This window comes from Zeus faber (assembly GCF_960531495.2).
Source record: "Zeus faber genome assembly, chromosome: 10".
NCBI classification, from domain to species: Eukaryota; Metazoa; Chordata; class Actinopteri; order Zeiformes; family Zeidae; genus Zeus; species Zeus faber.
The window spans coordinates 24,898,860-24,917,776 of NC_137199.1; the positions used below are offsets into that span (position 1 = coordinate 24,898,860).

Consider the following 18,917-nt stretch of genomic DNA (forward strand, 5'->3'; position numbering starts at 1 on the left):
TCTTTCACTGCTATTCTGCGTCCGCACTGTTGCTAGAAATGATTTGTTCTTTAGTGTCATTGCCTCCTGTCAATATTGGGCTCACTAGTGAGTGTAGTGCTTCTCCTTAATTCTGTTTAAAGATTTGTACATATCTTTTGTTTCATTTTATTTATGTATTTTTTTTTTTTTGAGTGGCAACGTATGCTTTTCAACACCCAAATTTCCCCTTGGGATTGAGAAGTGTTATCTTCATTAGAAGTACAGCGTCAGGAGGGATTCACTAACCATATCGGTGGAGGTAATAGCGGGACACCTTCCGAGCCACCGGATTGGCTGAAAATGATGCATTGTGCTGTGAGCATTGTGGATAAAAGGAGCCTGTGTTGTCTCCTCAACGCCCCTGTCGCGTGCGTCCCATCTGACCTCCTGTTCCCGCTCCTAGGCTGAGGAAGGAAGAGGAGGAGCGCCTGGCGGAGGAAGCTCGGCAGAAGCGCCTGGAGGAGGATAAGAGGCTGGCCGAGGAGAAGCAGAAGAGGGAGGAGGAAGAGGCCATCAAGGCAGAGGAGGAGTGCGTGCGGCTGGCCGCCGAGGAGGCAGAGAAGCAGGCGGAGCTGCAGAGGGAGCGCGAGGAGGCGGAGGCCAAGGCGGCCGAGGAGGCGGAGCGGGTCCGTCTGGAGAGGGAGCGCATCATGCAGCAGAACCAGCAGGAGCGCATGGAGAGGAAGAAGGTGAAAAGCCAAAATGTGTACTAGGCTTATTGGGGCTGTCAGGAAACAACTAAGTAATGAGACTTTTGAGACTCTAACTCAAGAGTAAAAAAAAAAAAAGATAATAATTTACAGTCAAACAAATCATATAGAGTATATTATGTATGTTATACATATAAAACATATATTGAAGAAAATTATCTTTTTATATAGCCTAACGTGAGCTGTCCAGTGACTTTCCTCATTTTTCAGAGAATTTTAGAAATCATGAAGAGAACCAGAAAATGTGACCTGATTGCCCGGGCTCACCATGGTGTCCAGGTTGACCAAGGTGACCAGGGTGACGCCAAAGTAAGTTCATCCCCTATGTTTCTATGGCAACAAGTGGTCCATGGGGCGGGGGAGGGGGATGACTCTTTCAAGTATGTATTGACATGTTTCTGTCTCCTGTCTCTCGCGTAGAGAGACAACGACAAGGGTGATGACGAAGACGCAGACCAAGACCCAAACTGTGAAACAGAAACTGAAACTTTGGGTACGCTCTCACCCCTGATGGCTGTTTAAGATAACACAACACTTGATGAAATCCGGGAAACTCTCTAGGCGAAATAACTTGAGTCCGTGAGAAAGTGCCCAGCAGCCCGCTACCACGAGCCGTGCGATTTGACGAAAAGTGGCTTGTTTTTCAGCTTCCTCCCCACCCCCACAGAGGGAAAGAAACAATTCTGTCCCTCGTTTGTTTCACTGAGCCCGGATTAACTTCATTCTGAGAGTGATCAAAAGTTTCATGGCTTTTATCAGAACATCTCCATCCCGGCCACCTTTTCAAATATAAATAAGTTAATGTTTGTGAAAGGTTGTATTCATACTCTCCCTTTTTTGTGTGTTTTTCCAAAGCTGCTCTTGTCGTCCAATTTAGAAACATGATCATTGTTTACAAGCCTCTACACTCAGAGTGGATCCTTGAAGTTGAGGAATCGGTGCAAGCAGTGAAAAGTGGGAGGAAGGTTGTGTTGTTTTTGATTAATCTGAACCTTATCTATTGAACACTGTCGCTGAAGAACGTGGTTGCGATCACCCCACTGCAGTCGGCTGGAGCTGTTCTCCCTATACTGGGTCGATTTAACCGATTATGACGCAAATCGCTCGGGTCGACTCCCGATGCCCAAAAAAAAAAAAGATGGGGGGGGTGTTAAGGTAAAATATCAGGTTTAGGTTTATCAATGCAGGGTTTTCTGTTGACGTGGATTTCCTTCCTGAGATCGTCCTCTGTATGCTTCTGCACGCGCGCGGTTCTCAACTCTCCTCGACGCTTTGCCCTTTCAGCAGACCACGAGGGGCACGCCAAGAATGTCGCCATGGAGACGGACATCGCCAGCAAAGACGAGTGTGGCGTGGCCCCCGACGGGCTGATTAGCGAGCAGAAGGAGCCGCTCGGCAGCGTCAACGGAAAGCCCGAGACCGACGACAAGGAGAACAACAACGGACTGAGCACGGATGAGACTCAGGCGGTCAGGTAACACGGAAACGAGACCATAGAACTGAACCGTCGCAACAGCTTCAAATATATAAATCAGGAGAAAAGAGGTTTTGCTCATTTGACGGTGTCTTTACACTAGGGTGGGCCGATCACATGACAGTTTTAATCAGATTTGTATCCATAAAATGTTCCCCGACAGCCGTGGTCGGAATCTGAAAAAACGGAAGCTTCCTAAAGAAAAAGGCAGTAAAGGGAGCTACTCATGATGATAAACATGATGCTGCAGCCCATAATATTTATGTGAGTGGTGAGCCGTAGAGGCATCCATTTTGTTAGCCAGACCCAACATTGGCGAGGAAAATGCTGGCTAGATGAGTGGCAGCCGGTGAGGAGATGAGATGAGGTTTTTTGGAAACCGGCAGATAACAACTCATTGGCAGTCTGGAGGGAGGCTGACCACGCCTTGCACACGGCCCGCCATCTTCCACCATGCTTAGGGGAGGGACGATGGATGGGACGTAGCGCTCCTATCACGCAACGGGTTTGTCATTGACCGACAGCAGATTTACCCAACGAGACCAAATAATAAGAAAAGGAGATTCCTCCGACCCGGATACAAACTCAAAATGATCGACGTTCATCGGACAACACACAATATTCCGAACAAAATACTCGTTTCATCCGATCAGTTGGCCCACCCCTACTCTACACTTTCACTTTCATGCTTTAAATGCAAGTGACTTTTATGTAAATGTTAAGCTAAATGTAAAGTTCTTCATCAGGAGCGCAGTCAGCCGTCTCAAATCAGGTCTTTGCGTTCCCACCCGACACGCCCGTCGTTCACCCCCTCCATCTCTCCCGTGCAGCCCCGTGCCCAAGGGCCAACTGGTGGAGGGCTCGGAGTTCCTGAACGAGGAGGACGGCACCAAGGCGGCGCTGGTCCCGGGCCTCAACGGGAAGCCCGGGCCCTGGAGCCTGGAGGAGCTCATCGACCTCAACGTGCACGCCAAGGGCCGCCCCCTCATCGAGGCCGAGGACCACAACCAGGCCCTGATCGACTGTGACCAGGGCCCCGAGGGGCCCCGGGTGGCCTTCGAGGACAAGGGGACCCCCGTCAATAGCATGCATTCCTCAAGTCAGCCCATTGAAGCCCTGTCAGGTGAGGCCCGTTGTTTATTGGAAGGACCAAACAAACTGAACTTCAGCGACGGTCTAGCTGAAAAATTTGGCAATGGCAACATTTGTCAAAATGCAGTAACTTAGATATACAGTATATGTGATATTTATGGTTTAATATTGTTCTAGATTTGTTGTGTGTTTTGTGGTGTGTGACATTGAGAACGCTCTCGTTTCTCCAGAGATGTGATGCTGCAGCCCTCGCTCTCAGCCTACTCTTACTGTTGCACTCCCGGAGTTCCTGTCCAGCAGAGCTCCTCCGACACTCCTCCACTCCTCTGCTCCCCTGCTCCCTCCCCTTCTCCTCCTTTTCCCTCATCTCCCGTTCAGCCAGTGGAGCGGCGGCCACATGGTGGGTGGACAAAGACCAACTCCAGTGCTAAGAAAAAATAAAAATGAGACAAAAATTTTTAACATTTCCGCTTCTGGCAGATACGTCTTGTTCCCCTCAACCTGCTCTCGCTTTAAGGTTGTTTGGTCATGAGAATTTCTTCTGACTTAGATACTTTTTTTTTTTTTTTTTCTAATTTGTTTGGTTCGTATTTGTTGTCTTTTTTTTTTTTTATGAGTTATGTTTCGGTCAGGGGGTGTTATGTTGTAATTTATTGATTTGGCTTAATTATTGTAATTACTGTTGTCGTTCCTGTCACAAAGAATATTCCTGAATGCGTGCACTCGGGTGTGTACGCTGTGAGCTGATGAGAGGATCCACACATCCTGACTGACGTGGAGGTGAGGTGAGCGGGCTGTTTTAGCAGGACAGGTTCGCTGCGTTGATTCCACCTTAATTGTGACGTTGATTCATTTTACCTGCTGCTTCTCGCAGCATCCCGCAATATGGCCTTATAGCCCTTTTTTTCTTTTTTTTTTTTTTTTCTTTTAAGGGTCAAGACTTTGAGTTGTGCTTGGAATGAAGCCGATTCAATTCACTCATTGTCTGCGGACATATGAGAGTCGGTGGCAGGAAGGGCACTTTTTAAAATTCATTCATTACAAGTCATTACTCCATTTTTTTTGTGTCTCGTACGTCACGCACCCGCTTCATGATTCAACACAACGCTGAGTGGTACGTTGGTCATCATTGAAGGTTTCGGCCGTTTGCTGAAGGTTTGAGTTCTGTGCTCGTGTTTTTTTTATGGTTTGTCGCTTTCGTTTTCATCCTGGATTCGGGTGTATATACACTTCATTAATACCTTTGTACTTTACGTCAGGATCCTATATCGCATCCAGTAAATGCCCCGAGGCCTAACCCCAAGTGATGACTGTTTGCACCTCTTCCACTCAAAGTAATGTCCAGGAGTTTCATTTGTAGCTGCTTTAAAGACGAAGTGTGTCCCCTCTCTCTCTCTCTCTCTCTCTCTCTCTCTCTCTCTCTCTCTCTCTGCCTGTGTGTGTGCCTGTGTGTGTGTGTGTGTGCGCGCGTGTGCATATGTACAGTACTAGTCTATGAACTGAACTTGAAAGGTCTTGGGTTCTCTCTCACGATGCCCTAAGTTGCTCAGGGCTAAAACTTCAGATGTTCTGAATCCGGTGACTGTCTCAGAGCTTTACAACATGTCGTCGTTCCAACCTCCCCCCCCCCCCCCTCGCTTCTCCACAGAGAAAGAGAAAAAAAAAAAAAAAAAAAAACATTAAAAAAAACACTGCCACCTTTTTTTTTTTTTTTTTTTTTTTTTTTTTTTTTTTTTTTATAATATATATAATTTGGCTCTCTGTTTATATAAGAAAATATTTATGTGTTATCGTGTATATAATCAGTATTAGGCCAACAAAGCCATGTTAAGGACGGGGTGGTGTTGTCAGGGTGTCAATACGTTGAAGTCTCTGTTACTGTGCTATGGACTGGGACGGCTTGGATGCGCTTGCCCTGCTTCGGGCCCTGAAGCCCGAGCGTTACGGTAGGGCCCTCGTTCTGGAGCGGGGGTCCACTTTTATTCTCTCCCGAAGGCGTTGCGGTGTGTGTGTTGTCGTCGCTGCGTGTTCGCGCTGCTGTTCGTACCGGGCATTCGGTCTTAAAAATCGCCGGCCCTCGCCGTTGCCTTGATCCCCACGAGAGCGGTCAGATGGGGGTAGGGGAGGGGGGGTAGAACTGACTGCTTCTAATGTGTGTTTTACTGTTGACGTGGCAGGGGCACGTGGATTAGTGTCGGATGGTTGAAGCATGTGTGTCGATATGGGCTCGAGTTTGGTCGGTTCTTGTCCTGCATGATCCTTTCTTTCCCATCTTTCTCTGGAATTTACAAAAAACTGTTGTAAGCTTGAAATTCCCTATGCTTGAATTGTCCAAACGTGAGGTTTGGGGACCTTGTTTTTTTTTTTTGTTTGTTTGGTTTTTTTGCCGTTTCTAGTCTGACGTGCACGCCGTCTCTAAAAGCGCTTCGTCCGCAGATACGTCGTGTCTGGACCGGCGGTCGCTGATTAATAAGCGTAACGAATGTAACAGACTCCCTTTACCGTTAAACATGTCTTGGCGTAACCTGCTTTGGGTTTTTCTTTTTTCTTTTTTTTTTTTTATACATTATTCATCTTAAAATAAAAATAAATGAGGATGTGTTGCACTGTCACATTAACCCTGCCGCGTTTTTAAAGCTTTCATGAGTTACTGACGGTTGCTGAGGCGTAGCTTTACGGTGCGGGTCAGAGGAGCGTTGTGTTCTCAGCGGAAGTGGAGTTAAGCTCGTCTGCGGTCTCTTCCCACCTAGATTGTTTCAACCCCTCACTCATAACCCAGCATCCTCTACTCCCTAACTCTCGCAGAGGGGCCCTGGGTTGTCGGTTAGTTAGAGGCCTTTGCCGTATATAAGGCACAACCATAAATTAGAACTGTGTTGGGACCATTACTGCTTGCTGCTTGAAGGGATGTATATTCTACGCTCTGCTTCCGTGTTTAAAACCTTGTACGTGTCTGCCATCTCAGGGGATGAGGTGGTCTATTACAATAGGTTAGAACGGTGCCTTAGATGGAGATTTAAGTATTTTTATTTTGTCATAATTACTAATAAAACCTGTCACGTCCTTACCTCGGCCATGACAATCAGTCTACCCGATCAGAGTGATCGTGTGAATTCGAACCTGTCTGTTTCTTTCTCTACAGAGCATTTTCCAACCTAACAAAAGACCTTGTCCACAAATTATATTTGTACATACATCTAAAGTGTACTGAAATGATACAAACTGTAAAAAAAACAATAAAGTTTTGCAAAAATGAAATGGTTTTTTTCTGCCATCTGTCCTTGTTTAATCCAGCAGGGAAATATTACAACAGTGTTCATGTCAACAGTGAATGTTTATTCAGTTCTCAGTGGTATATTGAAACGACCAAATGTTACAGAATATTTCTCAAAGCGTGTATGTTTGAGCAGCAGTATGCATGTAGAAAGCACGTTCTCTTTCAACATTTCCAGTAAGGCACTGAAAAGGGCTTTTCTTTATGAGGCGGCACGGAAGACGCGTCGATTAATATTGCAATTCACAAGCCCACAACCTAACAAAACGTAAGTTAGTATCAAACACACTGCAGCATTTTCGTACATGTGGCTAATTCTTGCGAGATACTTGTCTGTCCTATCACAAAATGGTATATAGTGATAAAAGGCAAATTCAACAACTGACTTTGGGTTTTCGTACTTATGGAGGAATACTCTTTATGTTCGAGCCCTTAGTGATTCTGGAGACGTTCAATTACAAGTTTCCTTCAACTGAAGATCCCCGGCATCTTTTTGTTGCGCCGCTCACAGCTTCTTGGCACAATCGGGGCAGTGGATGTGGTCTCCGCTGATGACGAAGCGCTTTTTGGCCAGGGAGAGGCTGCACCTCTTGCAGTTGAAGCAGTACTCGTGCCAGGAGTAGCCCTCGTAGTTCACCACGTTGGTGCCGTGGCCAAACCCTGCAGTGACCGGAAATGACAAGGGACAAATACTAATTGAGCCTCAAATACGTGGTTAATCCTATTGAACATTTCATCTCGTATTAGTCTTCCCAGTATTGACCTGTGATGGGGTTCTTGCAGCCGTGACACTTCTTGGCCACATCAGATTTGTAGCAGTCCACGCAGTAGACGTAGTTCTCGTGGGCCGTGAAGCTAGCTCCGGCCAGCCCCTTGCGGCAGGTATGGCACACAAAGCACTCTGAGTGCCAGGGCTGGTCCTTGTAGCTGATCCCTCCAGAGGTGATGGGCTTGAAGGGGCGAGAGGAATACCATTTCAGAGCAGTCATTTGACAATGACATGTTGGCCAATGCCCACTGTACTGGCTGGAAAACTCGTAATCTGAAAAAAAAACAAACAAAAAAAACCCCAGAAGTGTGATCCGTGTGGAAGCCGCTGGAGACCTGGAGGAAAAAGTGGATTTGTCGAACCTGTGATGTGCGAGAAACCATCGGCGCCTCAGGGAATCCCAACACGTCGCACATTTCTGCTGAAAAGGAAACGCAAACCGAGACGTACCTGCTTGCAGTGGTAACACTTCTTGGCAAACTTCTTGTCATGGCAGGGAGCGCAGTAGATGTCCTCGCCCTTGGTCAGGAAGCTCTGCGCGCGGATCGGCTGCTTGCACTCGAAGCAGGTGAAACACTCCTCGTGCCACACCTTGTTTTTGTACTCCACGTTCTGGGATCCTGGAACAGAAACAAACCCGACATCATGATTTATGCTGCCCGCCTGATTGATTGGATGGCACAGAACCAACAAGAAGAGTTGAAGACGTTGTAGAGTAAAGTTAAAGGATAGGTTCACCGTTTTCCATTCTCACTGCTTAAATAAGGCAATTATGCCGTCAGAACATGGTCGTAAACCCTGCACCTCATCCGTTTGGTTTTGTTTTTTTTCATCCTTTCATTGGACTTCCACAGATCAGCTATACTCTAAACTCTTCACAGGAAAAACCCACCCGGCATGACCACCTTGTAGCAGCCCTGGCAACGGTTGCCGTCCTCACGGGAGCCACACTTGCCGCACATGATCTTGCCGTCGTCCCGGGCACTGAAGGGCTCGTTGGCCAGGGGTTTGTAGCACTTGGCGCAGCGGAAGCAGTCCTCGTGCCAGTAGCGGTTCTTATGGTGCAGCTCCTGAGCAGTGGGAGGGAAAAGGTGCCCTCATTAAGTCTTCACATAGCGGCAACTTACACCCACAGCGATGATGTTTACCCGCCATCTCGCCGGACACCTGGGGATGAGAGCTGTGAAGGAGCTGCGGAACTTGCATCGTAATTTAATGTGTCAAAACCTCATTAGCAGCAGCGCCCTTTTGCAACGTGCGCGACGCTCACCTTGGCGTCGGCGCCGATGGGGCGTCTGCACTCGGCGCAGGTGTTGGCGCAGATCTTATCGAAGCACTTGGTGCACACGTGCTTGTCATCTTTCTTGACGTACTTCTTGCCGTGCAGGTTGTCGCGGCAGTAGAAGCAGTCGAAGCGCTCAGTCATGGTGGTGGTGAGATAGCTCCTGGGACCTACGAACACACACACACACACAACTAAAAATAAAGGCGCTCAGCGGGAGAGGGGGGAATCGGCCGCCATGCAGCGCACAACCACTTGGGGGCGGCATTGAGCTGGGTAAAGTGACGCCAACGTCGAGTGAGGAGAAATGAAATCGAGCGAAAATGTCTTTGACCGACTGCGCGTCTCAAAAAAACGGCGGGGGGGAAGGATCTAAAGGCCATCGGGCTCTGAATACACTTCCCGCCCTGTTTGTTTTCCCTATTTGAGCACGACAGCAGCTCAGCGGCAACATACCGAGCTGCTGAGGGAAGTGTGTGGAATGCGGGAGGGAGAGAAATGGACCACAATGTCTGTCCGGTGGCCCACAGTGTTGTCTACATTATCAGGCTGCTGCTGGAAAGTTGATGTCGTATTTTTAGAAAGCTTGACCCACCCCTCGCCCACTCCCCTCGCCCCACACACACACACACACACACACACACACACACACCCTTACACTACTTTTGTAACACTGTTCAGTGTTCGCTCATCAACATTCCTGGATCCCGCTGGGGCCGTGCAGCCTCCACCGGGAGCAGGCATTCAGCTTTGTGGATTATACGTCATTAAACACCGCGGTCAAATGTTTTCACTGGACCAAATTCAAAGCCCCCCCCGTCCCCCCGTCTTCGGATGTCAGTGAGAGCCGCTCAGCGGCCCGGGAGAGCTCCCGGCAAATCGCCTATAAGGAAGATGACGCCGCGCTTACCGTTGTAAGGTCAAAGCACCTTAATCCGTCCGAATACAATGGGAGGGGAAACGCCGATCGGAATGGCATCTTGTTATTGTTGCCATAGGAACAATGAAAACATTTATACCGGGGGGGTGTTGGCTATTTAAGTGGGATGTAGTAAACAGCCATGTGAGAGTGATGAGCACTCAGGGCTGTGGTATGCGCTCCCGTCTCTGGGCCTGTTGTCTGTGTGGACAGATGGATGGATGGAGGGATTGAGGGATGGAGGGACGGAGGGCCAGAGGGACATGTGGGGCACCGGGGCCAGTAGGACTATCTTCAGCTGCGCTATAGGGGATAAAGGTTGGAATGAGGTTTTGAACCCTGAGCCACCCCCCCACCCCTATCCGCCCCACAAGATAACGTCGTGGAAAAGCGGTCAAGGACGGCGAGCTGAACACGCTCCCCAAAATACAAACCCGTCCCCTCGCACCTTAGATGACCCCGTTGCCTCCTGAATCATAATGATCCTCCAGAGAAATAAGCGGAGGCCACACCCCCCCCCGAAGCAGCCATGGTATGCACCGTCACTCAGTGCAGGGGCGGGGGGGGGGGGTCTGGAGTATACCATTGCAGTCCCTTTGGGGAAGAGACCACTCCAGCCTCAAAGGTCACAGCGAGAGCGCGTCGAAGCGGTGAGTCAGAGCGGTGCCGGACGGAGAGATACAGTAAAGGACGAGCGCGGTGTCGAGTGGATCAAAGACGGGAGCAGGCCTCCCCCCCCCCCCCCCCCCCCCCCCCCGACGCTCCCGTTCCAAAACAAACGGCCGCCACGCAAAAAAAGCGATACCATCCGTTTTGCACTTCAAAAGCTCCGACAAATGATCTTCTCATCATCCGTTCCATTCGCCGTGAACGAGGTCAAGCCGCACCAGCGGTTCATTTTGTCACATTGAACCATTTTTCGCTCCATAAAAAATTCAGTTTCTGCGAAAGCCAAGACACTTGGTGCCCCATGAGCCGCCCGTGACAAAGGACGAACGGGGGGGGGGAAGAGGCGCTCGTGCTATGATCACAATGCTGCCCTTCTCGTTGCCGGTCTCATGGCTCATGCGTTCATTGTAAAGTATATTCTCACTGGATTTAAATAAAAAATTATGAAATGAAAAGCCCTTTAGGTTCCAGTATCATCTATTCTTTTTTTTTTTTTTTTTCATGAATTAACTAATGAATTAACTAGTCTCAAAATTCACATAAAGCTGGAAGACAGTTGGTATTCATCGATGAAGGTGATCGAGGACCTGATCGCTGAATCCCTTCCGTCACCCGTCATCCATCACCCTTTGCAAATAAATGCATCGTTCCCTTGTGCCCCAGCGCACTTGGATCCACACATTTGAATCACCCCTGCATTCGCGGGAAAAATCAAGCCTGGATATGTACTATACTAATATAACAACAAAAAAATTGCACGCAAAATATGTTAAGCCAAATTTTGTCAGCGCAGGTGACAAAATATACCTTGTGTATATGAAAAATGTACCTTTGTGCCGGTAGAAAGTCATGGTTGTTGTTGACGGTAGCATCCGCAGCGAGGAACAAGCAGCCCATCACACCGCCGGCCTGTATATACCTGACCCCCGCCCTGACACCGCCACAGCCCCCACCCAACCTCCGATCTGACCTTCACCCCCCTCTTGCCCATTTTAGGGAACGTGGCGGAGAATAGGATGGACGGGCGGCACAGAGCGGGAGAGCGGGCGGATGGAGCCAGGGCCCCGGAATTCCGTTGCTGTAACATCAGAAGGTTAAATTAAAAACCAAGTCCTGAGTTTTTCGGTGCGGCGTGGCTGCGGGGGGGGTTGGCTAACGGATACTCCCGCGTTGCCAAATGTTTGTCTCCGGGCGTTTGGTGCATGTGGAGGCAACGAGGACGGGATCCAGACAGGATTAGTGACAGACTTGAGGAGAGACGAAGGTGCGTCTCACTTCCTCTGTCTTCATTCTGAGGGGGGTTGTGAACACGTGTTATGCTCATGTGTCTGCATTGATGTAATACGGGGATCAGGGATGGATCAAGGTCCCGGGGCAGGGGCCATGGGCCAGGGGCCCCTGGAACAACAAGCGTCTGTCCACTGGCGATGGTGGTCGTGGAGAAAGGGCCGAGGTGCCTGGGGAAAAGTCATTATCTGAGTTGTTTGTGATCAACATTTGCCGGAAGAACATCTACATTGAATTTGTCTCGTTCCGATACTGTAATTCTCATGAAAGTGAGGCTTTAACTCGTCTCTGCGAATGAAATTCGAGCTTAATCTTTTAAATCATCCCCAATCCCACACCAAAAGCTACTGTAATGGCGGTAATATATGGGAATGTAAAAATAGTTCAATATAATAATGTTTTCTAAAAATCATATTAATATGCTTACCAGGGGCAGGTCCTTCGAGAGGGTGGATATCTATATATATGGCACTGGTGTCGGTTAATGTGGGATATTTTGCATTTCCACATCCAGTGGTTGTCAGTGTTACTGTGACTAAACACAAAATTGCTTTTGGCCAAGTCTGAGAACTGTAGTCGCTCAAACAATAAAACAAATCAATCTAGTAGAGCTGGAAGTGTGTGTGTGTGTGTGTGTGTGTGTGTGTGTGTGTGTGTGTGTGTGTGTGTGTGTGTGTGTGTGTGTGTGTGTGTGTGTGTGTGTGTGTGTGTGTGTGTGTGTGTGTGTGTGTGTGTGTGTGTGTGTGTGTGTGTTGGGCCATCTGGTTGTACAGTAATTGCAGATTCGATTTGGTCCACAAGGCAGAAAAATGATGTTTGACCTTTCAATGTGTTTCCACATTTATATTCATTACCCCCTGACACGCCGCCCACAGGAGGCAGATCAATGATCCAGACGACGACGACGACCACGCCGCCGCTGCAGACTGCAGGTGCTAACTAGGTGCCTACAATCTTCCTTTCAGCCTTTGGATGAAACGTTCCCCTCATTTTGAGTTTTCGCGTCTCCCTCCCTCCCTCCCTCCCTCTTTTGTAGTTCCCCGTCTCCCGCTCCCTGATCCCAGCAGTTGTCGCGTTGAGATATTCTGTCTTTGCCGGTTGACAGTTGACAGTTGACGGTACAGAAACATTTCAAAACACGCAGGAATATGGAACGACGTGCCAAAACATTTTTTCCCCAAGTTAAAAAAATAATAATAATAAATTTGCTTATTTAAGGATTCAATAAACTTTGGCTGAGTGGCTGTTTGACACGTTAAAAGCAATCGCACAAAAGGCCCCGTCTCTTATCTAGCTACTATATCTAACGTAGTTTAAAACATTCTATTTGCCAAACACTCCCTAATGTCTTTCAAACTTATCAACCCGGAACGCTCCGTTGCTCCAGTGTTGCTTTCTCTGACCTCTGCAAACGGTAGATTTGATTTCTGCTTCACAGGGGAGTAGGTGTGTACTTCCTGGAAGGGGGCACACGAGGCCGTTTACAAGCGCAGCTCCCCACCGAACACGAAGCCCGCTTCACGCCTAGAGCGACAAAAGACGAGAACGAACCAGAGCTCCATTCAAAACTGCCACGTTCCGATCCCGGTCGCCGCGATGCGTTCGAATTGACAATTTCGGGCCGACAGTCTATTGGAGCCGGGCTTAAAATGAAGTCACTTATATCAAATATAATAACGTTATTAACCTGAAACCTGGATTTCACCATGTTCACGATGAATAAATCTATTTTTATGGAAATTAATTGTCAAAAAAGAAATTCGCACTTTTCAAACATTATATAAAGGCAGTTTTAAACTCATTCATGGAATATGGTAAACGTCCAAAAGAACAGCCCTCCCCTTTTTTCCCTGACATATTTGGGGATGCGAAACCCAGACTTAATTCATGCAACGGCCACACGGGGGAGGATCCGACTGTTGGCCGCAAATTACGGAGTTGCGTAGGTGTGAAGCTGGCTTAACATCTCCCTCCATTGAAGGTTGAAGAACGCAGCAGACGCAGCGGCGGAGAGACAAAAGCTCCGTGACTCCATCAGCCTCGTTTCTCAGCATTAATGGTCCCCGCAGCCCGGAGCCCTGTTCTCATTTAGCCGCCCTCCATTCCAGATCAGCGAGACACGGGGCACCTAATCTCTGTCGGACGGGGGGTGGTGGGGGATAGGGAAGAAGTGACTCACCAAATATTCGAGACAACCACAAAGAGCCGTACACGCGCAAACACACACACACACACAGACACACACACACACACACACACGCACACACACACACACACAGAGTACCATGTGTCGTTAATAGGCAGCTGTACTGGCCGTGCTTTAAAGGGAAGATGATGTTGATGTTTTTTCATGGACACATGAGCTTGGGTTCTTTGAAAATAGCCTCACTAAATTGTTAACGGTGTTGTTACGGGAAGGGAAAGCTTAACAGTGAGTGATAAACTGACAATGTGCATGGAGACACTGGAATACCGTCGGACCACCTGCATACAAACTCCTGGGTGTGGGGAATATCGCCATCTGCTATGGAACTGATCATTTTCTTAAGATTAGCGAAGCACCAAAAGAAATGTGTTTTCCGGGCTCTATCTTCCCGCCGTCACCCAGCAACAGCCCACGTCACGTCACGGCACTCTTACAGTTACCTTCCTTGCAAATCACGTCATATCACCTACCGTGAGCCTACACTATAATATCCTTTCAAACAGGGGAAAAGCCCTCCATCCACACCCCTTTCACCTCCTTCCAATTTTCCGCAGCACCTATTTTGTCTTTCAGGATTCCTTCCCTCGAACAAGCACATTAGTAGAAGTTGAATACGTGCGTTTCTCACTGAAGTGGACAAAGAAACGACACGAATGGTGCCGAAATTGTTGCTTTCCTTCAGCCGGCGCAGAGCAAAGCGCAGCTCCCAGCGAAGAGAGCAACTGCTCCATCAGTTTCACGTACGTAGTTTTGTCATCCACACCCTCCTATCATCTCTCTCTCTCTCTCTCTCTCTCTCTCTCTCTCTCTCTCTCTCTCTCTCTCTCTCTCTCTCTCCTCTCTCTCTCTCTCTCTCTCTCTCTCTCTCTCTCTCTCTCTCTCTCTCTCTCTCTCTCTCCCCCACCCACACTACTAGGGGGCCTGGTGAATTTGTGTGGATGTTTATTACATTTTTTTACACTGTTTTCCTTTGTCGTTCCAGCAATCAGCACTTTGCATTACTCACATCCCATAATTATCCCAATAATTAGAGTTTTAAAAAGAAAAGGAAGAGGGAAAAAAAAAAAAAAAAAAAGGCCCTAAGAGAACGTACAGAGTGGACGGAGGAGAGGAAACACACATTTGTACCGTAGTGTTGGGACTTTCATGATGAAAAGTTTGTCTCCTTTTAGAGATTCGCCCATTTGCGTGAGGGGAATCTTCACGGGCTGCCCTCTCGCTCCGCCCTGGTCTGAGCCATCGTGCCAGCAGGCCTCGCCCCGATCTCTGGGCGCTTTTTGAACACGCCGTTTGGATGCTGCCTTTCGAAAGCTCTTCCCCCGTACCCGGCCCCCCACCCCAAGTATTCCTACAGCGGCTCATCGCTTTGAGCCGCGGAGACTTGACTTGAGACTGACGCCGTCTCCTCCAGTGATCTGACTTATGAAACAATGGCGGTGACTTGGACGGCATGAAAAACTGGACTCGAACCTGCGATGGCAGCATCTGAACCCATCACGCCACAGAGAACGCGCTGTGTTGCGGCTTCTCTGAGATGACGGATTTAAAATGCTCCGTGCCGACGACTCCACGATTTATTTTATGTCAGGGTATTGGTATTTAAGCCATTCCCTGTCTATATCATGTGGAATATATGCCAAATCGGGTATAAAACGGAAATTGTCCATGAAAGATGTGCAATAACATAAATGAAAATGAACAACAAACAAGAAGGGGAATAAAACACATAAAAACACAAAATATGATGGAGTTGACAGGATAGAATATGTTTACAAACTTGAACAAAAGCTCCTTCATTCTATTTGGAATTATATATTTATGAGGTGAAAGAAAAATAATGTTCCGATGTTTTCTATTAAAATAAATCAATTTGTATTTGTGCGTAGGAGTACTTACAGGACCGATGCAATCTAGAATGAAACACTTTATGTGGAGAGGGGCCCCACAACGGTCCTGCCTTGGGCCTCCAAATCACTAAGACCGCCCCTGTTCTCACCAGCTCTGCGAGAGCAGTGCTCCATGACTGGAGCTAATTAAAAATTAATTAAAATCCTATAAAAGCAAAGGTGGAAAGAATATTGAAAGTTCTTACTCCAGTAGTATAATTTCTGACCAAATATTGAACCTAACAACAAAGCATTGATCAATTTATTTACTCAAATGTGAGTAAAAACAGAGGCTCAAAAAGCAGACAGTATAATCCTCCAGTAATGACGGCATGCAAAAAAAAAACTGTTTTCAATTACAATAACGTTTTGAGGCAAAACTAAATAAATATGCATATTATCAGTACAACTGCAAAACAGATGTATTTAAATTAAAGTTAACTGTGGTTAGCCCTTGTGGTCAAGTTGACTCGGTTCATTTCGTCAGACTTTGGGCAAAGGCTGCACTGATGGGTGTGGTCATTTGGATACTTAATAACTAATTAAACTTGGAAAATACTCAAAAAGTACATATCCAAGCAAATATGCGCGATAACAGTAACATTTTAGGATTCAAAGTGTTATTTGTCACATGCTCAGTTATACTTGTACAATGTGCAGTGAAACGCTCAGTGGGAAACTCCAAAGGCGGCGTTGCACCATAAAAACTTGTAAAATAAACGCTCCAACATGAGGAACTAGGAAAAAAAAAAAAGTAAAATTCCGTTTATAGACTTTTACATCCAATCAGAACTAAGTGGGACTTCTGCAGAGGTTCAGGAGGGGGAAAGTACTACTTTGCCAGGGACAAACTTTTTATGGTTTTTGCCTAAACGGTGATGTCATAGCGGAGCCTAAAAAAAGCTCCGGTGTGTCAGAGGAACAGCCCCAGTCTCAAGGACTCTCAATGACTTCATGGCTTTGGCTTGGCAGCGGCCCAAACCAGGAGAGAGAGGAGGAGGTCAAATAAAAACAAGGTAAACAAAGAAAAAGAGACGGAGGAAAGACTACTGCACGTTGAGTGTATTTATGGAGGTGGAAATGCAATATTAACTATTATTATATTAACGGACATCCAGTGCTTTAAATCAATTTAACAATTACAGTATTTTTATGGATGGATGGATGGATGGATAGATGTTGAATTATGACAAAATACAAGTACAGTACTTTATCACTGTACTTAAGTACATGTACTTAGGTCTATTCAGTTTGAGAGACTTTTACTCTATTACATTTCAAAATCAGGTACTGGATCCATCCAACTGCTGTTCAATGATACATTATTGTTTTGTTTGTTCATTGTAATCAGGATCTGCATGAGCACTGACCTGCAGAAAAAGGGTATAGTGGGTCCTTTTTGAAGTATTATATATAAGTATAGTCACTGTTATATCAGGGCGTTGGATATGACAAGTATTTTTACTTTTTACCATATTAAGTACATTTAAGAGCAAGTACTAATAAACTTTGACTTGAATATCAACGTGGTACTCTCCCATTTATGAGTATGTTTGTGCCAAAGCAGATGTTAGTTTACTTTGAGTTTAGTTTTATTTTAGAAAATTAAAAAAAAAAAAAAAATTTGACAAAAATGACAAAGATAACAAATAATAGACGGCGCAGGGACAGTCCCAAAACCCAGTGGGACTATTTGAAGCCTCCGCCTAAATTATATTCAAATGTCACAATGTTATAGAGAACACAAAATGAACATACAGAAAATAATATGACGCCGGAACAGTGATGGCGAGTTGATGGTAACAAAATATATATATAATAATAATAACAACAAAAACAACAACATTAATAATCATAATAATGTTGTTTTACTTAAGTATGTCTGAGTACTTCTTTGACGGAAAGATAGATGGATGGATGGATGGATGGATGGATTGATAGTTGGATAGATAGATGGATGTATGGATGGATAGAAGAACAGTAGAAACACCATGAGGACACACACGTACAAAACTGCAAAGTCAATTCGGTGAGGTGATGTCATAATTAAGTAAATACTAAATAACGATATATATATCATAAATAGTACACAATAATACACCTTACCAATAATGAATACACGATAATAAACCTCAATAATAAACAATACACAAAGCACACGCTGCAGCGGCGTTGAAACTCAACACAGCATCCATAACCCCGTGTTCAAGCCCCGTGTTTGCGAACAGGTTCCCCCGTCAGGAACTCACCTTACAGCGGGGACTCTGGGAGGAGGGCGCCCGGCGCTCTGGAGGTGCTACTATTTGGGGCCGGGAGGAGGACGGGGCTCCTTAAAAGACTGGAGCGGAGGAAAAAAAAAACAAAAAAACCCCGAGGGACGGGACCCAAAAGCCCTGCACGCCCATTAAACAATGACATCAGGCAGGAACGTAAACACAAGCGCTGTTCTCCATGGTCCCATGGCGCCCGCTGTAAACAAATGGCAAATAATCAACGCGTTTCGTTGCAGGCCACTGCGTTCTTTATATATATCACTTTACTTTACTTTGGTACAGTTCCAACTCGAAGTTGTTATTGATCCCATTTTTTGCGACGTTACCCATCACCCCACCGCCCCCCGACAACTTTACTATTCTCTCGCTCGACGGTGGTGACGTCGTCACGCTGCCAGACAGCGCGGTGTCAGGTGACGTCACGAAGTCGATCCAGCGGCGGAAGATATAAAAGTAAAATATCATTCGAGTGGAAAACGAAACTACCACCTTGACATTTGTGTATAAGTACATGCTCTTCAATGTACTTAAAGTATAACAAGTCAAAGTACCTGACACAGGTCATAATACACATATAAAACGTCATAAAGTGCTACTGTGCCCTTCTGCAGATGAGAGCTCGTGCATATACTGATGTAATTTGTTATATAACCATTTCATAACAGAAAACAGTCAAGGTGGTGTGATACTAATTAACAAGGATATATGACATTATCCTAAATCAGCAAGTTGATAGATCCAGTCCTTATTTTTAATATACTACACTATACTATAATATACTACACTAAAATATACAATACTATTTTATAATGTACTATACTACATGAAAATAAACTTTAATACACTATACCATACCATACTATAATATATTATAATACACGATCATATCGGAAAATATACTATACTACACGAAAATATAGTACACTATACTATAATATACTATAATACACTATACTATAATATATTATACTACATTAAAATATACTATACTATACTCTAATATACTATACTATATTATAATATACTACACTATGATATACTATACTACACTATAG

At 46.1% G+C, this 18,917-nt stretch overlaps 2 protein-coding genes across 3 annotated transcripts in view; one reads left to right on the top strand and one right to left on the bottom strand.

The window, feature by feature from the left end:
• map7d3 (MAP7 domain containing 3) overlaps nucleotides 1-3,844 on the top strand; it is a 36,616-nt gene extending 32,772 nt beyond the window's left edge. The window contains exons 14-19 of the mRNA XM_080008003.1: nucleotides 425-710; nucleotides 942-1,040; nucleotides 1,152-1,224; nucleotides 2,016-2,205; nucleotides 3,036-3,328; nucleotides 3,528-3,844. Coding sequence (XP_079864129.1) covers nucleotides 425-710; nucleotides 942-1,040; nucleotides 1,152-1,224; nucleotides 2,016-2,205; nucleotides 3,036-3,328; nucleotides 3,528-3,535 — 949 coding nt within the window. The 3' untranslated portion in view covers nucleotides 3,536-3,844. The remainder of the gene's footprint in view (nucleotides 1-424; nucleotides 711-941; nucleotides 1,041-1,151; nucleotides 1,225-2,015; nucleotides 2,206-3,035; nucleotides 3,329-3,527) is intronic.
• A 2,774-nt stretch (nucleotides 3,845-6,618) lies between these two features.
• On the bottom strand, nucleotides 6,619-18,086 carry fhl1a (four and a half LIM domains 1a). 2 transcript variants are annotated; one of them, XM_080007896.1, is made up of 6 exons: nucleotides 17,839-18,086; nucleotides 8,611-8,792; nucleotides 8,233-8,410; nucleotides 7,791-7,960; nucleotides 7,335-7,521; nucleotides 6,619-7,231 (listed from the first exon to the last, which is right to left on the bottom strand). In XM_080007896.1, exons 2-6 carry the CDS (start codon nucleotides 8,764-8,766, stop codon nucleotides 7,077-7,079), a joined length of 846 nt encoding a protein of 281 aa, XP_079864022.1. In that variant the 5' UTR covers nucleotides 8,767-8,792; nucleotides 17,839-18,086; the 3' UTR covers nucleotides 6,619-7,076. The 2 variants fall into 2 exon arrangements, with proteins under 2 accessions (XP_079864022.1, XP_079864021.1); XM_080007895.1 differs by lacking the exon at nucleotides 17,839-18,086 and adding an exon at nucleotides 11,040-11,146.
• Nucleotides 18,087-18,917: the final 831 nt, after the last annotated feature.

Bases quoted from the DNA above. Each gene is read 5' to 3' on its own strand.
- fhl1a (XM_080007895.1), bottom strand. From the start codon at position 11,082: ATGCTACCGTCAACAACAACCATGACTTTCTACCGGCACAAAG. The intron at 8,411-8,610 runs GTGAGCGTCGCG...CCCACTGCTCAG, and splicing joins CCATCGGCGCCGACGCCAAG to GAGCTGCACCATAAGAACCG. The intron at 7,522-7,790 runs GTACGTCTCGGT...CGCCCCTTCAAG, and splicing joins AGTGTTACCACTGCAAGCAG to CCCATCACCTCTGGAGGGAT.